Raw genomic sequence first — 23598 nt, 5'->3', positions numbered from 1 at the left:
GTTTATTTTTGATATTATGCCCAAAAAAATCTAAAAGAAAAAACTACAAATGCCCATAATTCAAGCTAGATTTCTCTTAAATCCAAAATTTATGGCATTTAAGGTATTAGATTTTCCTCCTATTTCAGATTTTTGTCCAGCAACATTAGTTTTATATTTTAGGAGTAACGTGGTAATTGCATTTTTGCAGTTGAGTTCACAACAGTGACACCAGGGCTGTAAATTTAAGATTTTCAACTCCAATAAGTGCTTTTTTTTTCATATTATAGTTTCAGAATGAATGATAGAAAGAAATTATATTAATGTCCACAGATGACCAAAGGTGGAAGAACAAAAAAAAAATAGATACAAAATTATATTATAGTTTCAGAATGAATGAAAGAGAGAAATTATATTAATGTCCACGGATGACCAAAAGGGGAAGAATAAAAGAAAATAGATACAAAACTATATTGTAAAAAAATTATATAATGTCATGTGTTTACTGTTTTGTCACTGACTTTTGTCAATGAATACAATGAAAATATCGATTGAACTCCAATCTTATGTGTTAAGGTTCTATGAAGTATATGATGATTGTCTTATGAATGCTATCATCTGAATATCTGAAATTTTCTGTATTTTTTAAATTTACCCTATTTTTTTAATAGCCATCCCCTACCATCCCCAAATAAATGGCTCCCTATTGTCCCTGTCCTTGAAACACATCCCCCCGCCCCCGCTCTAGCCCATCCTCCAAATGCGACAGTGGGATCTTATTTTCTTAGAGCTATAGATTGTTCAGGGAAAAGGAAGGATGCAACCTTCCAATTTCAGATTTTTAGAGAGGCCATAGAAGAGGTTGGAGCCTCTAATGTTGTGCAGGTAGTGACTGATTCAGCCCATGTGTAAGTTAACTAGATTAACGATGGAGAGTGCTTAAAAGCACATTTTTTGGACCCCATGTTGTGTGCATGTTTTGAACAATACCTTGAAGGACATTGGGAAAATTGATTGGATAAAGGCAATGGTGTCAAAGGCTAGAGATGTGGAAATGTTCATTTGCAAACATTACACTTCACTTGCATTGTTTAGGACATTTTCAAGGAAGGAATTTCTCAAGCCCTTGGAGACTAGATATGTCAGCTACTTTATTTTGTTAGAGAGGATGCATCAACAAAATAGTGTTGTTGAGAGGAAGAATAGATTAGTTCAAGAAAATAGCTTGTAGCATGATGAATGAATCTAAGGTAAATAATTCTTTTTGGAAAGAGGCAGTCCATACTGCTGTTTATATTCAGAATAGAGGGCTGATTAGAGCAAAGCATAACAAAACATCATATGAACTATGGAAGGTAAGGCTGCTTTAGTTAATTATTTTAGAGTTTTTGGTAGTCCTTGTTACATTAAGAGGGATGAAGACAATCTTCGGAAATTTGATCCCAGGGCTGATGAAGGTATCTTCTTAAGATACTCTTCCAAGAGTAAAGCTTATAGATGTTTTATAAAAAGATTACACAAGATTGTTGAAAGTGCTAATGTAAAAGCTCATGAAAACACTAACTCATGTGAAAAGTTGCAAAATGGTGATGATGGCTCTCAAGGAGATGAAGTAGAAAGTGTTGTTTAACAATCTTCCTCAAATGTACAAGTTGGGACAGCAAATGGAAATTCTGAAAATACATCTGAAAGTGTTCAACATAAGGCATCAGATGCAAATTCTGATAATGCATCTTCAAATATTCAGTTTGGGACAGCAGATGCAGTTGCTGAAAATACACCTACAATTGATCAAAGTAAGACCACATTCAAAACATCTTTGAAGACTTCATCGAGATTTGTTCAAAAGAATCGCCCTATCAATCAGATTTTGCAAGAGGACAGACCAAGAACTACAAGAAGAAATGTAAACTACTTTGAAGATGAAGACATCTCCTTGCTATCCATGATTGAGCCTAAGAGTTTTGAGGAGGCAGTAGAAGACAAATACTGGGTGGTAGCCATGAAAGAGGAGCTTGATCAGATCCAGAAGAGTGAAACTTAGGAACTTGTCTCAAGGCCCAAAGACAAGAATGTGATAGGTACAAAGTGGGTCTACAGAAACAAGTTGAATGAAGATGGCCAAGTGGTAAGAAACAAAGCAAGACTTGTGTGCAAAGGTTATGCATAGGTAGAAATTGTTGACTTCGATGAAACCTTTGCTCTTGTTGCACGTTTAGAAGCAATTAGAATGTTCTTAGCCTTTGCCTCATTTAAAAGTTTTAAAGTTTTTCAAATGGATGTTAAATCTACTTTTCTGAATGGTAATTTGAATGAAGAAGTTTATGTAGAGCAGCCAAATGGGTTTGTGTTATCAGAAAATCAGAACTATGTTTGCAAGTTGAAAAAGGCTCTTTATGGCTTCAAACAAGCTCCGCATGCTTGGTATGACAGACTTGAGAGTTACCTACAGTAGCAGGGATTCAGAAGAGGTAAAGCAGACAACAATCTATATGTAAAAGAAGAAGGTAATCATATGCTGATTATTGTAGTTTATGTTGATGATTTGATTTTTCGTAGTGATTGTGAAGAGATGTGTCAAGTTTTTGCTACCAATATGAAGGATTTTGAAATGTCCATGTTGGGAGAGTTGTCATTCTTCCTTGGCTTACAAATTCATCAATCAAATAAAGGTACTTTTATTTCTCAAACAAAGTATATTAGAGAAATGCTAAAAAGGTTTAAAATGGAGGATTGCAATCCAGTAAGCAATCCTATGGTGATAGGATGTAAAATCAATAAAAATGACGAGTCTCTAGATGCTAATCAAATATTGTACAGGTCTATGATAGGAATTTTTTGTATGTTACAGCTACTAGACTTGACATTTGCAAGTTGTTGGTTATGTTGCTAGATTTCAGGCTACTCCTAAGGGTACTCATGTTCATGCAATTAAGAGGATCTTCAAGTATCTTAAGGGTACTATGTAGTATGGATTATGGGCTTTGGTATCCTAAAGGTAATGACTTTACTCTTACATCTTATACTAATGCAGATTGGGGTGGTTCAATTGAAGATAGGAAGAGCACGAGTGGAGGTGTATTCTTCCTAGGTGGCTGTCTTGTATCTTGGATGACCAAAAAGCAAACATCTGCTTTTTTGTCTACAACTGAAGCGGAGTACATTGCAGCACTGTCTTGTTGTACACAAGTTCTTTGGATGAAGCAAACACTAAGGGATAAGGTAGAATATGGTCATCCTATATCTATCTTTTGTGACAACATGAGTGCTTTTAACATTTCTAAGAATCCAGTTACACTCTAGGACTAAACATATTCCTATTAAGTATCATTTTCTGAGAGAACAAGTTAGTAATCAGGAGGTTAAGCTGAAATCTGTTTCTACTAAAGAGCAAATTGCTAATTTGTTCACTAAGGCTTTGCCAAGGGATACTTTTGAATATTTGAGGCAGAAGTTGGGAGTGATTTCACTCCATTTTTGAAGTGTTGTTCTAACTTAGGGGGAGTTTTAATTGTCACATTCTTTTCCCATTTCAATTATGCAGGTTGGTTTCAGTCATTGATGTCAAAGGGTGAGTAGTAAGTCAGGGAGAGCAACTCGTTTCAAAGTTGCTCTGGTTTCCAGGTACTAGCAGATGGAGTTGCCATCAATGACAAAGGGGGAGATTGTTGAATATTTTGCCATTGATGTCAAAAGTTGTCAAGTTGTTGATCATTCAATAGATCTTCATCGATTGTTTAGTCAAGCTACTTGCCTACTTGGTTGAGTTATTTGCCTGCTTGGTTGAACTGCTTGCTTGTTTATTTGAGCTACCTAGTTGTTTGGTTGAGCTACTTGGTTGTGTGTTTAAGCTACTTGGGTGTTAGCTTGAGCTGGTTGCTTTTTCAAGTCACACGCCCGCCTGTCTATTTCAGAGTGACATGTCATCCTTGAATTTTTTAAATGTGCGATATTAGGAAGCTTATGCAACTTATAACTTCAGACTTATGAAACACCTCCTCAGAATATTAAAAGATCCAAATAAGGGTGTGTGTGTGGCATTAGTCTGCTGCATCTAACGCATGGAAGGTGTCAAATAAAGGTGTCTGTGTGGCAATATGTTACACTCCAGCATGTCTTTTATCAGATTGTTATAGATATAATGAAAGGAGCATATAGAGTGTAGCAAAGCATGCAGCATATAGTGCATAGCAGTTACTACAGGTTGAAGAAGATTTCATGAGTGTATGTGATATCTTTGATGTAACGCAAGGAGCATATAGCGTGTAGCGAATCATGCAGCATTGGTGTATAGCAGTTACTACCGGTTGAAGATTTCATGAGTGTATGTGCTATCTTTGGTGTAACGCAGGGAGCATATAGAGTGTGGTGGAGCATGCAGATTATAGTGCGTAGCAGCTCATCATGTCTTGTAACCAATGGATGATCTATTATTGGATGGTCAAGCAGTATGCGGTCTAATATATACATATTCAACAAATACACCCAGTCCTCTGTAGTGTTTTTGTTTTTTGGTATGCGGGTTGCATAATCAAAATCATGAGCATACTGAAATATGGTGCAGAGCACTTAGATTGTTAAAAAAACTAAAACATGCAACACAAAAAATGCATTGAATGATGTACGGTTGGAAACCACTAAGGATTTTACATCAAATCATGCCAAAAATAGGGGGATTGTGTTGGATGTCTTTTTTTAAAAAATCATATATTGACTGCAATGATTTGAAAGAAAAAGGTTTTTCAAGTATCACATGAGATATAGTGCTTCAAATATTGGGTCACCATTGAGATAAACTGACTGTATATATATTATGAGCATTTGGGAGTCTAGATTATGAGGTTGTGTGTTCTGAACTTTTGCTAAAAAAAAAGGGAATACACTGGACTGGATATTAGATGCGTGGGTGCTAAATGACAACAGGAGTGCAGAATACATACATGAAGAACAGCATACAAAAGATATAGAGGCTGAGAGGAGTTCGTAGCAAATTATAAGAGGAACATGAAGTTCTAAGCATATGATGTAAAGTTCTTTTCTATATTTCTATGCATCTGAGTTAGTGAAAACTAAAGTTGGTGCTGCAGCTGATCAGAGTTGGTGCTCTTTGGGAGTTGGTGTTCTCTCTGAGTTAGTGGCTCACTTTTGTAATTTGGGTTGGTGCCCATTTGTTAATGAAAGCTATTGTGTGTCGTGGTTTTTACCTGAAAGGGTTTTCCATGAGAAAATTGGTGTTTGCGTCTTGATGTATTCTCTCTCTCTATGTTTTATGAGGTTCATGTTTTAAAAAAATTTAAAAATACTAATTCACCCCCCGCACTCCCCCCCCCCCCTCTTTCAGCATTTTTTGTGTGCTCTTCAGTAAACTTTGCCCATAGTGGCTTGCAATTGCCAATCTTCATGGTCCAACCTTTAGCAGACCAAAGGCAAGGTTGGATAGAGCTACATTAGCTCAAGTCAACCCTATTGGATGGTGGACCTGGCATGGTAGGGATGCATCGAACTTGAGAGTACTTGTCTTTTGTCTTCTTTCATAGGTTTTCGTTCCTCTACTGCAAAGAGGAAGTGATCCACATATAGCTTCATCCAATCAATCAAGAGGAACAACCTTACCTCTAGACAATCAGAGAAGTTAGTGTCTGTTCACAGTGAATTGCAGCTATAGGATCGCCAAACTCCTGAGTATCATCAAACTCCAGCCTTGCATTGGGATGTCAATCTTGAAGATGCTTATGCAAGTTGAGGAGGAGGAGACACCCCCGGGATTGGTTGGGGTTCCCATTGGTTAAGGCAGCCCCTCATACTAACAATGACTTAGACTTGAGGTCTGATTTTGATTGAGACTATTAGACCTACCATGCGCTGATTATGGACAACCATATATTTTCTTAGTTCTATCTTGACATTATTATGGACAGCTGATTATGGACAGCTGATTATGGACTTCTATGTTTATTATTTACAATTTAATTGTTTATGTCATTTCATAGTTGAAACTTGGAGCCTTTGGGCATTTTTTCTATAATTCTAATTCTCTAATATAATATGTATGGATGCACATTGACAATGAAAGCATTTGAATTTTCGTAAAATGTTTGTCGATTCTCATGTGAAATCTCAATTCAAGTCTAATGCTATGCATAAAACTTCTACAATGTATATGATAAATGCTTTATCAATGTTATGATATGCATATTTGAAATTTCTCTATATTTTTAAAAACTTCTCTATTTTTTTAACAGTCGTCCCCTATCGTCACATAAAAGTGGCTCAAAAGTACCCCCGTACCGGAAACATGTCTTGTTGTCCCCTATTGTCCCCATCCCCATCCCCAAAATGAAAAGTTGTCATCTTCAACCAAAAGGTTTCAAGGACTGTTTTCTGATGTTCACCAAAGGAGATTGTTGTACAAGTTTCACATCCCAAAGGTTGTAGAATTGGCAGACAATAGATACCCAAATTTTAGAGTTCCTAGGGATGCAGATTTTTGGATTCATAAAATTAAATTTTCAGAGTTACAGGGCTTCTTTAGAGGATCTATCATGATAAGTACATAAGAAGGTTCATCAAATTGTCAACTGGACCCAACTGTCAAAATTATCAATTTTTAGCCCATACTATTTTGAGTCATCATTGTTTTTTAGGTGATAGAATTTTAAAAAAGATATTTTTGGAGACTACTTTTAGATCACCTATTTTCAGACAACCTTTATTAGGAATCTAACTAAAGATTGTGTGAGTTAGGTTTAGTATTAGTGGGCAAAATTGTCTATTAAAGCTTGCTTTGCATGCAAGCAATCTACTCTTAGGGTAGGAGTTGGATTTAGTGTTCAAATAGATTGCTCTATGCTTATTTTGTTGTTCAAAATTTTGTTGAAGTGTTATATGTCCTTTTGTGTTATTGTGGTTTTATGAGTTAAATATCACTTAACAATCATTGGAAGTTTTGTATTGCACTAATTGCAAGGTCGATCATTGTAGATTTGAATGCAATTTATCTTATAAAGTCTTGTAAATTTGTTATAACCCAAATTTGCTACCTCTAAAATACTATGTTTGATCATATTTGTAGCCTAATATCAACTATGTTATGTTTCCTATCAAATGATAAGCTACCTTTGAAATTGGTACCAATAAATTCCTATAATAATTATGTTCTAGTAAAACTTGAAGTAATCTTTATAGACAAAAACCTAGTTGACAAGATTGTCACAAAGTCACATTGAACATAGATTGACTTGGAATCCACTGAACTCAAATACCACAAATTGAATCCTAGACATCCACAAAAGGCATGCACAAAATATTTCAACATTATATAATAACGCATGATATAGAATAAAGATTAGAAAAAATACTACAAAGAGACTCAAAACATTGAGCCTTTTTGAAGACATTGTTGCAGAAACACATGAAGATGATATTCTTTTTTCACTATGGTAAAATCTTTTTAATTCTTTGTATGAAAACCCCAGAATATGGTATCTTTGGAAAGTCCCACCCTGCATGTAGCCCTTAGACTCAAACATGGACCAGCTATGGTAAACTTCCACCAATTTATGCCTGGACTACATCCTTTAGGCATGTAAAGATAATATTTTTTTATTTTTAGGAGTTTTAGGGTTTGCAGTTTTACTCTAATCTTTGGCAGTCAGTTTAGTACATTGAAGATTCTAATGCAACATTGCTTTTGTTTTAACCTTTGCCTTATAGTATTGAATACAAGTAGAATAACCAATTCTATTCTTCGCTGTTAGAAAGAATTAAAGAAAAAATTTTAAAAGACAGAATTATATTCTTATAAGATATTTTATTTGAAGACTACCTTTTCCTTCACCAGCTCCTCTGCTTCAACAAGTTCGCCAAGCTCATGTTCACTGCCTCCACTCTTTGGGGATTGAGATGGAAGATCCCAAGCATTTTTAATAGACGTCAATCCGAAGAACAGAAGTAAAGCTACTGCTGCATATTCTCCTATAGGTAATGCTGCACAAGTCACAATTCAATTTTCAGATTTCTCACTCAATTTTATTTTTTAAATCACCCTTGACAAAAACTTGACCTTTTTTCAGCCTTCAAACAATCTGATGGGATTGCTTGCCAATAAAGGGTGACCTCAGATTTTCTCTTAAAATAATTAAAAATCAAAATCACAAATAAGAGAAGTCAGAATGGATGGTGCAGAAGCAAAGTTGTGTAAAATTAGTACATAAAAGTGAAGAGTTGAAAGTCGAGGTCCTTTGTCCAAACTCTAGACATAAGCAATGGTGATTGATGATAACAAAATCAAATACGAGAGAGTGGAACAGAAGTCAAGTGCAAGCTTACAGCTATCAATGCACACAAGTGGTACAAGAAATCATTGATGAGATAAAGGTATGCCTATTAAATAGATGAAACATGCGAGATCATTTTCTTCCAGCATTTATAAATGTGTACTACAAACATAATTTACACTTCAAATCTTAGGGGAAAACAAATAGGACTAGAATTGTTCTAAATACAGTATATAACCACATACTCACATTCAATTACAATGGTTTAAGTGTTTTATAATTTTAGTGTTTTTCATCCTTGCCATGATTGAAATAGTTTATCCTTAAACAAGTGCAATCATTTAAATCGATTGATTGGAGTAAACACATTATAATTTTCTATATATACTACGAAATGAATTAAAAAGAAAGAATTTTGGAAATGACAGATTATAAAATAAAACTCATGAACTTGGATACAGAAATAGTAGATATAATGACAAAACACAATTCCCTTAAGGCTGCCTTTAACATAAGCAACACCTTTTAAAACATAACAAATGTCTTTGATTAATGTGATCTCTGCCTTTAAGGATTTCAATCGGAATTGCTACCTATTCACAATGAATCGCTGCTCTTCATTATTAATGATTGCCTTGTAAATTATATTTAATCACTGCTTTTTGTTACTTTATCAATCACTTGCCTTCTTTTTTTTTGTCTTATTCTATTATCCTATTCTCTTTTGTCTTATTCTATTTTTCTCTCATATAGTTGCAGCCTTAGTTTGTCTTATTTAACTTTTTGATATTGTTGTTTACTTCATTACTTTCATCAGCAACTGTAAATCGACTTCCTTTATGTTTTCCTTAACCACTGCTCTGTACGCATTAATAATCCTAGCTCTGCTGTTGTCAGTCATGCTTACTTCTCAAACATTATCACTGCCTTTGTCTTCAAACATAAACGCTGCCTCAAATTCATTAATCTCCGTTGTATTAGATTTATGAATCGCTGTCTTTCATCTTCTATATTGCTGACATGTGATTGAGAGTTGCAGGAATTAGCATTCCCTTGGTACTTCGTGAGTAATTCAAACCTTCACATTCATTACAGAAACATACTGACATCTCCAACTCTTCCTTATCAACATATCAGCCAAAACCAATGACATTGGAAATATATGTGCAAGTTGTGCATCCTAATCCAATCTTTCCTTCCTTGTATTCCTTTTACATCAATGACAATCAATTCCAACACATTATTCCAAAATGCCTAAAACCCTTTACAGATCTAATTTTCACAATGAATATGGTGACTTTGTCACCTTACTGAGCAGAATAATGGACTGTCCTCAAGCATCTACTTTTGAAGATTGGATGTCTATTATATAGAGGAGATCTTTACATGGAGCAGGAAGATTCATTGGGCAAGGATAATCAGCGACAACTTAGATGCCCAATTGAAGAGTTTGGAGAAGACTTGCATGTTCACCATGACCTCATATCCTGTGTATATGCTAGCCAGGAGTTTCAGATATAGGAGATTAACATACCTTGGAGCAGTTGGCAATCAAGAAGGGAAGTATAGAGTTTACATATGTTATCCTAAGTTGCACTTTCATAACACTGCTCCTTTCAAGAGGGTAAATGATGTTTTCCTGATGTACATAACAAGAACTTTGCAAGGAGGAACCAATAGAAGGTTATTCTTGGAGCCGATGGAATTGATAAAGAAAAATGGTTCATGGTACATCCAAAATCCCAAGTTCACATGCCTCAGAATTCAAGGATTTTCTAGCAAACCCTATAGACTTCCAAGATATCCAACTGACAAGATCATAATGTTGGAAGTGACAAGGCAACTCTGTGTATATGATAAGATTAAAAAATGATAGAGACAAGGCTGGAGTTGGTTACCGTATCATATTGAGGAATTTTGTAAAAGTTTATCCCTCAGGGCCGAGTGTAGAGAAGTCAGATGAAGAATTGCAGTTTTATACTCTTAAGACACATACTGTAAGGAGGCATTTTAATCCTTATGATGTTGTCACAAAATCTCTTGGGAAGGAGTATAGGCATAAGCAACACATCGAAGATTATTGGGCTAACTGCGCAGACGAATTTGAAGTCAGAAAGAGATTGTATTCTAGAATGTTTGTGGAAATCATAAGAGTTTATAACCCATTACCTGTTCCTATCCAAGCTAAAGATGGTGGAGATTACATCCACTATCATGATTATGAACCAATCAAAGATAAGCCAATACCTCCACTTGACTGATCTAAGGAAAAAGTGGTGGACTTAGATGAACCAATGAGGCCAATGCTTAAGTATAACAAAATGTGGGTTGATTATCAGATTACCAACCTGCTGGAGAGAGATGTAGCTCTCAGTTATGACTTAATGGGAGATTTGGATTCCCAATCATCCAATGAGAAGGAAGATGAAACTCCAGAAGGAACTCATCCTATAGAGGAAGAAGATGAAGAACAAACCAAGACAAGAAAGAAAGGAAAAGAAGTAGCAGAAAGAAAGCCTGCTGGAAAGCCTAGAAGAAGAGTAGCTACTTCTACAGAAGGACCAAGCCCAAAGAAGCAAAAGAGAAGAAGAACTCAGCCTCCACCTTCTACTACCTCTTCTCCAGTGCCGCGTCTTCCATCTTCCTCTCAGCCGCAAGTGGCTGCCACAGTTACTTTGCCAACAGCAACTATGTCTATAATCCCTACCCCTGTTTCTTGGGACAATATTGAAATCAAGGTAGTAAATATCCCAGATGAGCCCAGTGAGTGATATGAGCAGACCCCTCTTGACCAGAGGAAGCAAGTAGTTTATCAAAGAAAATCAGCTTCTCAAGGGAGTGTACCCTTCCCCAAACTAGATAATATTGAGAAACTTTGGATATGGAAGAACAAGAGAAGGCTTCTTCTCAAGGTGCAATAATTCCTGCTCCAGAATAGGGCAATGAAGCAGAACAAGTAAATAAGGAAGAAGAAGATCTATGTGTTGCAGAGCAATTTGAAATCCAAGACTCTAAGCCTCCTAAGGTGGAGACTAATGAAGAGAGCAATTTGGGCCTCATAAGGAAGGTACAAATAAGGAAGAGCAGCAACCAAAGCAACAACAAGAGTAGAAAATATAGAAAGAGGAGTGAAGTGGTCAGCAAGCATTGATATCTCAGGCAGATCAAACACAAGGACAATCTGCCCAAATTTAGAACTATCAACAGCTCCTATATGGTTGTAGGATCAGCTTATAAGAAGCCTGTGGTAGAATCTGCCACTGCCAGTTTAGAAGACTCCTTGACTAGAATAAAAAAACTAAAGGAGAAAAATAAAGCTAAAATATATTCCAAGATCACCAGGGATAGTTATAGATCCCAAATCGCATATATTGCTGCCCCAATAGTTGACAAATCTACAAAAGATATTACTCCTGAAGAATACCATATTACTTCTGTCAAACTAGGTCCTACTTGAAAAGAGCAAGTTCAGGAACTGCGGGACTCAGTGGAGACAATTGTGAAAAGATTGGAGGAAGAAGCCAAAGCTCAACTAAAGGCTCAAGTGCAGAACTGCAAGACTACATCAAGCATCTGGTCAATCCCATCCAGCAAGCTAAGGGATCTTTTGTGCCTCCAACGGTTCTTTCCAAGCAATCAGTTGATGAACTAGAAAAAATGAAATCCATCACCAAGACCACTGAGAAATGGATCGCTAATGTGCTTGTTAAGGGAAATTAGACTTTGGAAGAATTGGTAAAAACAAATGATATGGCCCAAGTGTGCCTTCGGAGAGTGAAACTTATAACAGCTGAGTATGAAGACTCTTATACTTTCCAAGACAAGACCATTCCTCACCTGAATGTATTACTAGGCATTCTTAATCAAATTTTGATAAATAAGAAGATACTAGATGCAGACAAGGTGCATAATCCAAATGACTAGTTTCAGGCTCTGAGCTTCAGACAAGAGATTATGGAAAGAGTCCAAAATGATTGCATAGGGATAGAGAAGGCAGTTAAAGGTATTCAGGAGGTATGTTCTACTTTCCTTGAAGCAATAATTGGAAAGACAATTGATGAGAAATAGAAAAAATTTCTTGATCTATTCAAAGCTCAGTAGAAAAATAACTTCTTCCAGCAACCAGACCCTCCTTGCTCAAAAGAAAAACTAGAAGATGCCTCCACTTTTTTGATAATAATACATGTTTTCAAGGAATTAAAGCTGGAATGGGATAAAAAATTTAAGGAATCTACTGCTGAGTTGGCATCCATAGAATAAAAGATGAGAGTTACACCCACACCACCCAAGGAGGATCTCAAAAATGCTATCTCAAGATTCCTAAAATATTCAAGATTCCTAAAATATTCTGCAAAGGAGAGAAAAGTTAAGCATAGGGTGCTGGAAGATGATTTTCTATAATCTAGGCACCTAGCCAATTTTAAAATAAAAAATTGCAACGCCTCCTTCCTATTTTGTCATCTTCTTTCTGGGAATCTACGGCAGAAAGTGCATTTTGTCTTTTTCCTTATTAGGATCCACGCCAGTTTTGTTTTTCTGGTTGTTGTAACAAACTACACTTAAAAAGTCCTAAACCATCCTAGGGTTTGCATCAAATCTTGGCCCTTGATAGGATTAAATATGGGCCCTCCATTTGAAAAGTGAAATCTATAAAAGGCCATGGCCTCTCTCATTGTAAACAAGAATTGGAAATTGTTGCCAAAATACTACTAGAATAAATACAGAAATTCAATGTTGTTGGTGGATCTTTGTGTTTAGTTTGAATGTTAGCATGGTTTCTTGCTTCTCAAAATCATTTTAAGTTCAATAGTATGAAGATTTGTTGAGATTGATACTTGATGAAGTTCCAAGTTCACACCATTTGGTGCTTGTTGATTGTAGGTTTCGGTGCATGCTTAGTCTGAACCCCTTTATTTATGAACTCAAGTTGAATTATTGGTTGTTTATTAATTTTGCATTGTTGAATGGTTTTAATGAACGACTTGTGATCTGAAAATCTGAAGTATTCCTCTGAAGATTGCATCTATTTTGTTGTCGCTGTGATATAATTTGGTGAAACAAAATCTGATTAACATTTTGGAACTTATCTATTAGAAACAACAAGTTTTCATCAAGGTCTTAGTTTAGCTTTCTAAACCCTACTCTTTTGAAGTTTATTTTGGAAAGAATTTAGGTAAGTTGAAAAGCATCCACTCTTAATGCTAAATCTAATGATATTGAGATTTTAGATCTTAGGATTTTATGACAGATCTTGCAGGAACAGAGTTCCTACTTTCAAGTGTGTAAGGCCCCTTGTGATACCAGCAACATCACATACATTCACTGAGTTATCTGAAGCACAGTCAAGACCTGACTACCAGAACCTTGGGGTAATAATATTTGAGTCATTAAATACGATTTCATTTCAAGAGAGAATAGGATACCCAGTGTATTTTATCAAGCAAAAACACTCATCAACAGGACATGAGTTGACTCCACCAAATCTCTGGCCGATTTAAATTCTTTTTCCCAGACGCCATTCAATTACTGGCATTGGCATTTTCATTGCTGGCTGCTTGAAGGCATCCTTTGTGTTGGGTACTTGATGAGGTTCAATTTTGGCATGGTTTCCTCCATTTCATGCGACTTCATTGCTGTATATGAGTTTGCTTTCAATGGTGTAGGACTGTGACTGCAGTTTTTGGGTGATATAATGCGCAAATTGGGGTCGATGTGCCTTTCTTATGAAACATAAATCAGTGAAGGCAGGACGTGAAGACTTCCCAGCATCTTCTAAGACGTATTTGACATTATATGTTGGACTTATTTCCTATCAGCTACATGGGGATCCAAACACATATGTTGGACGTGTAAGAGAATAAGAACCCTTCGATGTGATGTTTTGGCCAGAATAAGAAAGCATGCTGCTGAACTGGTAATGATAGATTTTCTGAGTCGATTCACACTAGAGACAGGGCACGAACTGCTCAAGAGGGTCATAGCACATTGCCGGGCATATTGGGAAATGCTTAGACAGCTCCAAACTCAACTGGGCATGGATATAATCTGAAAATCAACAGCAAACATCTTTCCTACAACAGCATGGGTGTATTCATTTTTATGAGCTGACAGTGAGCATCAAGTTCCAGATTAATGGTTGCCAATCTGTTTGTACTCTGCTATTACTGTTACATGCTGAGCAATAACTTATTGGAATAGAGTTACACTTTCAGACTTATAAAATTTTCTGCTACATTTAAACTAAAGGTCAGATTTGTATTTCAATTCAAAGATTAAATGTTTGCAGAAACTGGAATTCTATTGCATATAAATCTGGATACTTCGTTGAATGCATTTGCATAACAAAATCTCAATCAAAATCAGACATTGTTACATTACAATCAAACATTCCAACATAAACAACTCCTCTGAATTTGCAAACGCGGAAGTTATTCAGAACAATGAATGTAAACATTTTTACAAACAATGCAAATTCAGTTGCAAATTATGCATACTCAGTTCTAAAAATCAAAAGAATTGCACATGGGGCAACTGTTTGAATATAATGCCCAGTGAATAGAAAAGCAAAAAAAATTGGTTGCAAAACACTGTTAGTTCTTCATAGATTTTTAGTTGTTGTTGAGGATGAAGCATCATTTATAATAGGCAAAAACAAAGATTAGATTGAGTCTGCCACAGTCAAACGCCTTAATTTCTGGTACAACATAGAAAGCAAGTGATTTTGGAAAACTGCTTCCTTTAAAACCTGATTTTTCCTCGTCAAGTTGAAACTTATTCTCTAGTTTCAATAATGGATGACAATTCAAGGTTTTTTAAAAGAGACTGTATGTCTCCCATATATCCATGTCCAATAGTTGTTACAACACAATTTCTTAGGAAAACTTCTTCATTTTCACTTTGAATAAGGAGATAATTGACTTTTAGGGATGGTGCTATTACTTTGCACACCAATAATTAATATTTATTGATTTTGACTTGAAGCTCTTGATTGCCTATTTCCAAAACCACCATAACAAGGACTTTCTCTCATTATTCCTGCAAAACCATAGAAAACAATGACAAAACACAAAGACCAACAGAGATGAAGTTTGGAACATGACCTTTGACTCTAATGAAAACACGATGCTTTAACTTGACATTTGTTGTCATACAAAAAAAATTGTATGGGTACAATACATCTACAAAGCCTTTTCAGCATGATGTATTTGATTGTGTCGAATTCACAATCAATACTATATACAAGGATGTCATCAAGAAATACCAAGATAGAGCACAAGCAAGGTCAAAGAAGTTTGTTCATAATGTATTCTAAAAGTGATTTTAGGCATGTCATCATGGATCCAAAACTGATATACCAAAGATGACGATCAAGCTTGTAGAAAAAAAATTCTCAATTGATTTTGTTCAAAATGTCAACAACAAATGGAATTGGAAATTGATCCTTGAAAGTGATCCAATTGAGCCTTGGATAATCAATACATAACCATTGTTTTTTACTTAAATAACACAACACACACTTCTCACTCATCTCCTCATATACTACTCCAACATACCTCTTCATCAAGAGAGGTAACCCTTCACTATATACAAGGATGTCATCAAGAAATACCAAGATAGAGCACAAGCAAGGTCAAAGAAGTTTGTTCATAATGTATTCTAAAAGTGATTTTAGGCATGTCATCACGGATCCAAAACTGATATACCCAAGATGACGATCAAGCTTGTAGAAAAAAAATTCTCAATTGGTTTTGTTCAAAATGTCAACAACGAATGGAATTGGAAATTGATCCTTGAAAGTGATCCAATTGAACCTTGGATAATCAATACATAACCATTGTTTTTTACTTAAATAACACAACACACACTTCTCACTCATCTCCTCATATACTACTCCAACATACCTCTTCATCAAGAGAGGTAACCCTTCACAAATGTGCTTTCATATTTATTTCTCCTCTGCAGTAATAGATCTGAATTATATATATCTTTTATATCTTGCACACAACTCCTCCCACAAAATGACTTCTTATATCTTTTTGCTTCTATGACACATTCCCTTTCAGATTAAAGAGACATCTCTTTCATTTTAAATGTGACGTCTTTTAGAAACACACTACTTTGAGACGAATCAGATCGCACCTTTTCAAAAGAATAAACAACAAATTCTTATCTTAATCACTGCCCTTTTAAAAACATGTATTATGAAGTCACCCTTCATTAAGGAAATCGCACCTTTTGACTATTAATCACACCTTGAATGAGTATTAGTTATTGTTTCCTTTTATAAATCGACCAGCACTTAGCAAATTGTATCTTCTCATAACCATTGCTCCATTTAATTATAATCGCTGCAGTACCATTTTAAACATCATCGTTTCTTATTATAGTTACATTTGCCTTTGGCGTCAAAGGGTGGTCCGTCAATAAATATGTTAATCATTGCCATTCTTAAACCCATTCGCTGCCTTCTTAATCTCATTCAATACCATTTTAATAAATCGCTCTTCAGGAATATTAGTCACTTCTCATTCTTTAATCACTGCACATGTAAAACATAATCTTTGATCCTTAATGAAGTTTGCTGCTCTTCCTAACATCATTGTTGATCTTCATAATAATTCCATTGGTCATCTGCTATTCTAAATCTGCTTTGAATTGGGATGATATTCATTTTAATCAAACTCGTTGACTTTCTGAGATGTTATTTTAATACCAATTACAATTTCCTTTGATAACCGCTGATCTCAATATATTAAAATTACTTTCTTTTTTATTCATCATCTGCTACTGCCATAAATTCGTTATTTGATAATTCTTTATCTACTACTGCCATACAGTTATTTCCTCCACAAACCAATTGAAGTGAACAAAAATCTACCAAAAAACGTTTTCCTAGATGATGGACAACAACATTGATAGCCATGTATTTCCATTTCTTGATGGCCCACAAAGTATGACAAGTTCTGCTCATTAACATCATAGCTGCTTATTCATATGCATAGGCCGCTTTTCTTGGGTGATTATACTCATTCATATATGCCTTTAAATAGGCAATTTGCTCTTGACTTAATTTAATTGGTTTTTGGCCTTTGGTCTTTGTCCATCATATGATTTTGTTATTGACAAAATGCTATTCTTATGGTGTACATCAATGATAATGTTTTTGCCAACAATTTTGTCTATCAATCTTCGCTTCATGAACTCTTTGACATCAACAATCATCTATATGACAAACATTTTCTTCTTACCTTCTTGACATCAATGACAACATTTCCAACACCATCATAAATCATAGAGGCTCATACACCTCAAGCATCCTCTCTAACAAATGAAATAACTGGCATATCTTGTCTCAACAGGTTTGAGGAACTCCTTTGAAAATGTCCCGAAGAGAGCAAGTGAGGTGTGGTGGCTGCAAATGAACATTTTAATGTCTCTAGCTTTTGCCACCACTTGCTTCACCCAATCTATTTTCCCTATGTCTTTCAATGCATGAACACATGGGGTCCAAAAGATGTGCTTGTAAGCACCCTCCACCATCATACCAGCCAATTTGCACACATGTTCTGAATCAGTGACCACCTATAGAACATTTGAGGCCCCACCCTCCTCCATGGCCTCTCTCAAAATGTTGAACTGGAAGTTTGCATCCTTACGCTTCCCTAAACAATCCATAGCTTCAAGAAAATAAGAGCCAGAAGGGCATGTGATTGATATTGATGAATGGTCGATGTCTAATATCAACCCACCCATCCATCACAATAGAACAACCTATCCTGATCCAAATTTGCCTTATATCCTCCATTAGCAAATTAACCTTAGAATATTGTTTGTCTAAGAGGATAGAGTGTAGCTTATGATCTCCAAGGGGTACAAATAAGGGACCGATAGAGGCTACATCTTTCATTTGTTTGAAATAAGAGGAACGAACCACATGAAATAGGATTGCATGGACATAAAAGAACTTGGCAATGGAAGACTTTGTTGCATCCCATGCTTGCACATTAAACATAGCTTCAACTATCCATGGCCTCTCACTACCATTAATCTTCGTCTTTCCTTGTGGCAATTTCACTACTACTGCTAACAATCGTGGATGGTGTAGGCATAGATGATTGCCCACTTCCAAAATAATGTGTCTTCATTGTCACACCTTGAGACCTCATTTCCACCTCCATGTGCCATCTATGAGCCTCTATCTTCTCATCTCTTTTATTTATGGGCAAACGTTAACTCAATTTTAACACCCGAAAAATGAGTTCATACCCTTGTGTAGCTCCCTCTAAATTCTTTCTTGCAAATGCGACAAAGCCACAACCTACTCCCCCCTGCATTTTTTTCTTTGGTATCTAGGGTTGTAACAAGTTGGAGAAGAGGTTTTTTTTGTTAAAAGGGCCCTTTGCATAAGGTTTCAAGACTTTTGAAGGACACTCAAATGGATTTGGTGGCTGTCCAACTCCACCCTCAACACTTCCACACTCCAATGATGTTGAAACTCTTGCATTTGTTTCAATTTCTTCCACTTCATTGTGACTACTATCATTCTCATTGCTGCTCATATCATTTTTTGAAGATTTAATGCAACTTCAAACTGAAAAATGAAAAAAATTTAAAATATCAAACATTTCTCACTTAAAACTTTGAAAAAAAATAATAAATTACTTACCTCTTTGAAGAAATTGCAATCTCACTACCACTGATGCATTGGATTCAGTCTCTTTTGAAGCTGCTCTTTCAATCCCTACTAAAAAAATGCTCTTCCTCCAAACCCTACTACAACGTTTTTCACAAATAAAACTTGCAAATGCAATGACATGAGACTCTTTTATATCATCTAGGGCGAGTTGGAGTGTGGGGGCCCACAAGAAATAATATAAAATGTTTTTTCTTTATCATCTGAGTATTTTTCCTTTTAAAATGAGTTTTTCTTTGTAGGGGATGGTCGACTATCCCTGCAATTCTTCCTTGACTCCCCGCGTTTCGAGGAGAATTCTTGCATTTGGCGCAATTTTGAGGATGGCTCGAGGACACATCCCCAAGTTTCCTTTCTTGTGTCCCCTTCCCCAATGATTTATCCATCCAATGCAAGATAATGGTATTAGTTGGTTGTGTATCCATGCTTGTCAGATGGTGAATCTTTCCATTTTTCCCAAATCTAATGAATAGTTCCTCTAAGTTATGGAGGTGCCTAGGGTTTTAACTTTTAAACCACTAAACTCTATTACAACATCACTTCACCAAGACCAATGGAATACATAGATGTGGCCAACAATTACTTTCGCATTGCTTTCTTCACATTGTGGTCCAATACTTAACATTTAACTATGACTTCAATGGCCATCACTATCTAAAGATTCTTGACTTGGTAGGGGAAGTCATTTAACTAGCTAGCCAACTTCTTCACAATAAAATGATAAATACTTACTAAGTCAATCAGAACACTCACCTTTTGATTTTTTATGTAAGCTTAAATTTGTGGTATCTAAGGTATGGAAAGGCCAAGTAGGGCATGCACATAAGTGTTGGTCAAAGATACATCTTCTACATATGGAGCATCATCTAAACCTTCCCAAGTTCTTCATATGCTTCATCTAGAGTATCTTCTAAGTAAAACAATCTATTTTCCATGCATTGATGCCCCTTCGACCACTTTTTGTTTCACTTGTAACATAGACCATTGGCCCAATGTTCGTCAAATTTCTTATAATAGTGGAGGAAAAATGATTAGTTGCATTCTTATCTTTTTTTTAGTAGCAAGAAATATTGATCTTTGGGAGATTCTACTTGGCCACATACTAAGTTGTGGAGTAGATGGTTTCAATCATAGTTGAACTACTCGCCAAAAGCAAAAACTTGTCAAGGCCCCAAAAAATAATTTGTTGAAAACTTGGCAACTTAAAAATTTGCTTAAATTTAATAAGAAATGCATTTTTTTTCAAGATTCAATGAGGAGATACATCCAATGAGTACATAAAAGAAACAAGTTGAGTCTAGATATATTTGATTGGTTTGAATGCATATTAGGTACAAAATGGCATCCTCATGTAGAATGTTGATGGCTGATAGTCTAAAACAAAATGAAATAGCAAATTGTTTTTGTAAAACTAAAAGTAATTACGACTTCAAAACATTTTACATCTTCCTCTTCCCAACTCTAGTGAAAACTAAGGGAGAGGTAGAACTAGAGGGTCTAGTCCTAGAAGTCTGATGTGGCTCCTCCACCTTGCTGAAACGAGGTTGAGGGTAGCACCCCTCATGGGGGTCTACGGGTGAAAAAGAGAGAGAGAGAGAGAGAGAGAGAGAGAGAGGTCTAGATCTTAGGGAGAGAGGAGAGAGTGAGATACAGAGAGGAGATAGACAAAGAGTGATAGGGAAATAGATAGGTCTAGAATTCGGGATAGATAAAGTGAGTGAGATAGAGAGCGAGAATGCTGATAGAAGCCTACTGATTACTAAAATTTGACGAATCTGAAAACTTAAAAGATCTTTGAAAACCTAGAATTTGCATTATAAATCCTAGAGATCAAAAACAAATCTCAAACATCCTCGCAATATATACATGAAATATAACTTAAAGTATGAATTATACTTAAATGTTATATTTCATGTATATATTTTGATGAAGAAAATGAGACTAACTTGAAAAAAAAAATTAGATAATTTTTTGACGTGTTTGGGCCTCTCTTTTTTATGCAGACGAGTTTTTGCCAAAGACTTGCTGATTTTTTGTTAAAAACTTGCCAAAATTCAGCGAGTTTTTGTGCGAGTTTATGGCGTAAATACTCGCTGAGCGAAAAAACTCGTGAGTTTTTCAAGACTCAGAGAGTACTCTATGAGTCTTCCATCTATGGACTTTCAATCTTTCAGCTATCTCTAAAGAATGATCTTAACATCATACCTCATGTCCTCATTTGACCTTCCAATGCACAACTCAAGAAGTTTGTTAGCATTGAGCTCATCAAGTCACGTGCACAATCTCTAATATTCCATGTTGTAGTCCTTGATAGATCATGCTTGATGCAACTTGGAAAGGTAGTTGAAATAGTCAATGTCACAAACATTACCATAGTGAGTTGTGACCCGCCGGGTGAATTCATTCCAGGCATACATTTTAGCAAAGGGTTACATGTACCATTGACAAGCTTTATCCAAATTCAGAGCTGAAATAAGAATTTTTTTTCTTGTGGGCACTAGCAGAGTCAAAAGAAATGGTCAAGAAAATAGAGCCAAGGTTTTAAATTAGGCTACTCAAACTTCTTATTCTCTAACTTGGGCAAGGATTGGCAATAAGGTGTGGGAAACCTAGATCTCTAACCTATAGTTCTGTCAAACATTGCAAAAAATGACAATAATTTCAGCTACTTGCATGTATATTGTATAGAGTTAGTAAAGTACTAATATTAGTTTGTAAAAAGCTGATTACAATTTTAAAGTCCTTCACCTTGATTCAAAGTAAACCTTCGCAATGGGATCAATCCCCAGATAGGCGTTGTTTTATCTCTGGTAACAGTCTATGAGTGACAGTAGCACCACCCTTCTCCCCCACACCTTTTCACATTGCTGCCCCTCAACCCCACCTAAGATCACATTACCCCCCTTGACCCCCACAATAGTAGTTGGAAGTTGCTAGCAAACAAAAGAAGCTATTGTTGTTGGCACATTACATCCTATTTTCTTCTATCTTCTTTTTCTCACTTTTATATTAATTCTACTTTTCTTTTATCCCACATACATGAGGTAGCACATGACTATCTTATCATCTCTTATAAATAGGAGTTGCATACTTAAGGAACTCTAATTGACATTTGAGTATTACTATTATTGTAATAGGAGATTAGAAGATTTCCCTCTCAAAGGGGCCATTCTCAATCAAATTTACTGTTCAGGTAATCACTTTCCATTTATAGAGAAGGTTCATTACAAGCGATATTAAAGCATCTAGGAAATGGGTCTTTTAACCCCTTTTTAAAAGTGGTTCCTTGTTTCATCTTTTAGATTTCTTCACGAATTTGGCTGCCTTTCGCCCGATAACATTGTAATGGACCATTTCAAAGATCTTAAAGTAATTTCGGCACCAAATGAATGTTAATATTACTTTCTGACTTGAAACGAATTATGCAATCATTACTTTGGTCATCCAAGAGAACACCATGAAAGAAGTGGCAAAATCTAATAGAAAAGAAAGATTATGCCATACCTATCAAACAATTTTATACAACACTTTTTCATTACAATGTAGCAGGGAATAATTGAGCCATATAATAAGATGATTACATTCAGTCAATGCCTTAGAATTGAACTAGAAAGTAATGCTCGTGTTATTCTAACAATTGCATCTTACAAGCTTAGCCTAGATTGATGGTGCTTGAAAGCAACAGAAGCTAGAAAGAGAAATAAGGTTATCTTACTAGTTTGAAATTGCTCTGGAACAGAGTGAAAGATTCTCCCAATTACAACAGAGATAACAGTCATTAATGATAATGCTCCCATAGATCCAAGAAGAACCTATTAATAAAAGTACATATAGATACATGGGTTAACCCTGATTTGATTCAAAATGTGAAACAAAAGGCATGAAGAGCAATGAGAAAGATTTTAAAAGTACAAATAAAAGGTTAATTTTCATAATTGCAAACTTTAATCAAGTAGAAAATTAATTAGCTAAGGAAGGTTATCAAGAGTATCATATGTTTTGATTACAGTGGACCTCCAACAATATCGAAAACATATCATAAAAGTTTTAAAAACAAGATAGGACAAACATAGCCAGTGCAAGGTGGATAATGAAAGATCATATGGCTCTCTTCTCCTCTTCTTGCTAGGAAGCTAGAAGTTGGTTTGCACAAAATTTTGAGCCTCTTCTTTGAACACATTTTATTCGATGCTTCTTGAAACAGAATAATATATTGTTTCCTCCTGTTCATTGATCGTTCTTTTTGTTAGCCTCGCCGCATTTGAAGTGGATAACATGGATTACATTTATATTTGTTTCATAGACATGATTATCCTTGAATGTTCAGTTAGAAAGCATCCAAGAGTAAAGAGGTACTAAATCATTGATCTTGAAATGGTATATTATGTGAAGTATAGTTCAAAATAAATATCATAATTTAACTCTGTTTGCTTATGTTTATCTCTCTTAACTATTTGGTTCCAAATGCCATTCATTATGATCAACTTCTTGTTGTTTTGTAACTATGTAAGAAAATCGGGCTGGGCCCTCACGCTACAAGAGGTAGCGTGTCCCTTTAGGGTGGACCCTAAAGGGAGAACACACCTCCCTTATCAAACAGCAAACATAACTTGTGGCCCCAAAAAAAAAGGATTTTCGGCAAAACAATAA

General features: G+C 35.6%; 1 protein-coding gene across 2 annotated transcripts in view; it reads right to left on the bottom strand.

Moving 5' to 3' along the window:
* Nucleotides 1-23598, bottom strand: part of LOC131054615 (protein PAM71-homolog, chloroplastic) — a 144514-nt gene that overhangs the window by 5989 nt on the left and 114927 nt on the right. For both annotated transcript variants that reach the window (XM_057989159.2, XM_057989160.2), the window contains exons 5-6: nt 22664-22760; nt 7805-7965 (exon numbers count right to left, since the gene is read on the bottom strand). In XM_057989159.2, the coding sequence (XP_057845142.2) occupies nt 7805-7965; nt 22664-22760 (258 nt within the window). The remainder of the gene's footprint in view (nt 1-7804; nt 7966-22663; nt 22761-23598) is intronic.

The sequence above is a fragment of the Cryptomeria japonica genome, chromosome 5 (assembly GCF_030272615.1).
Source record: "Cryptomeria japonica chromosome 5, Sugi_1.0, whole genome shotgun sequence".
Classification (NCBI taxonomy): domain Eukaryota; kingdom Viridiplantae; phylum Streptophyta; class Pinopsida; order Cupressales; family Cupressaceae; genus Cryptomeria; species Cryptomeria japonica.
The sequence above is the reverse complement of the archived record's forward strand: the minus strand, read 5'-3'. Positions and strand labels throughout refer to the sequence as shown.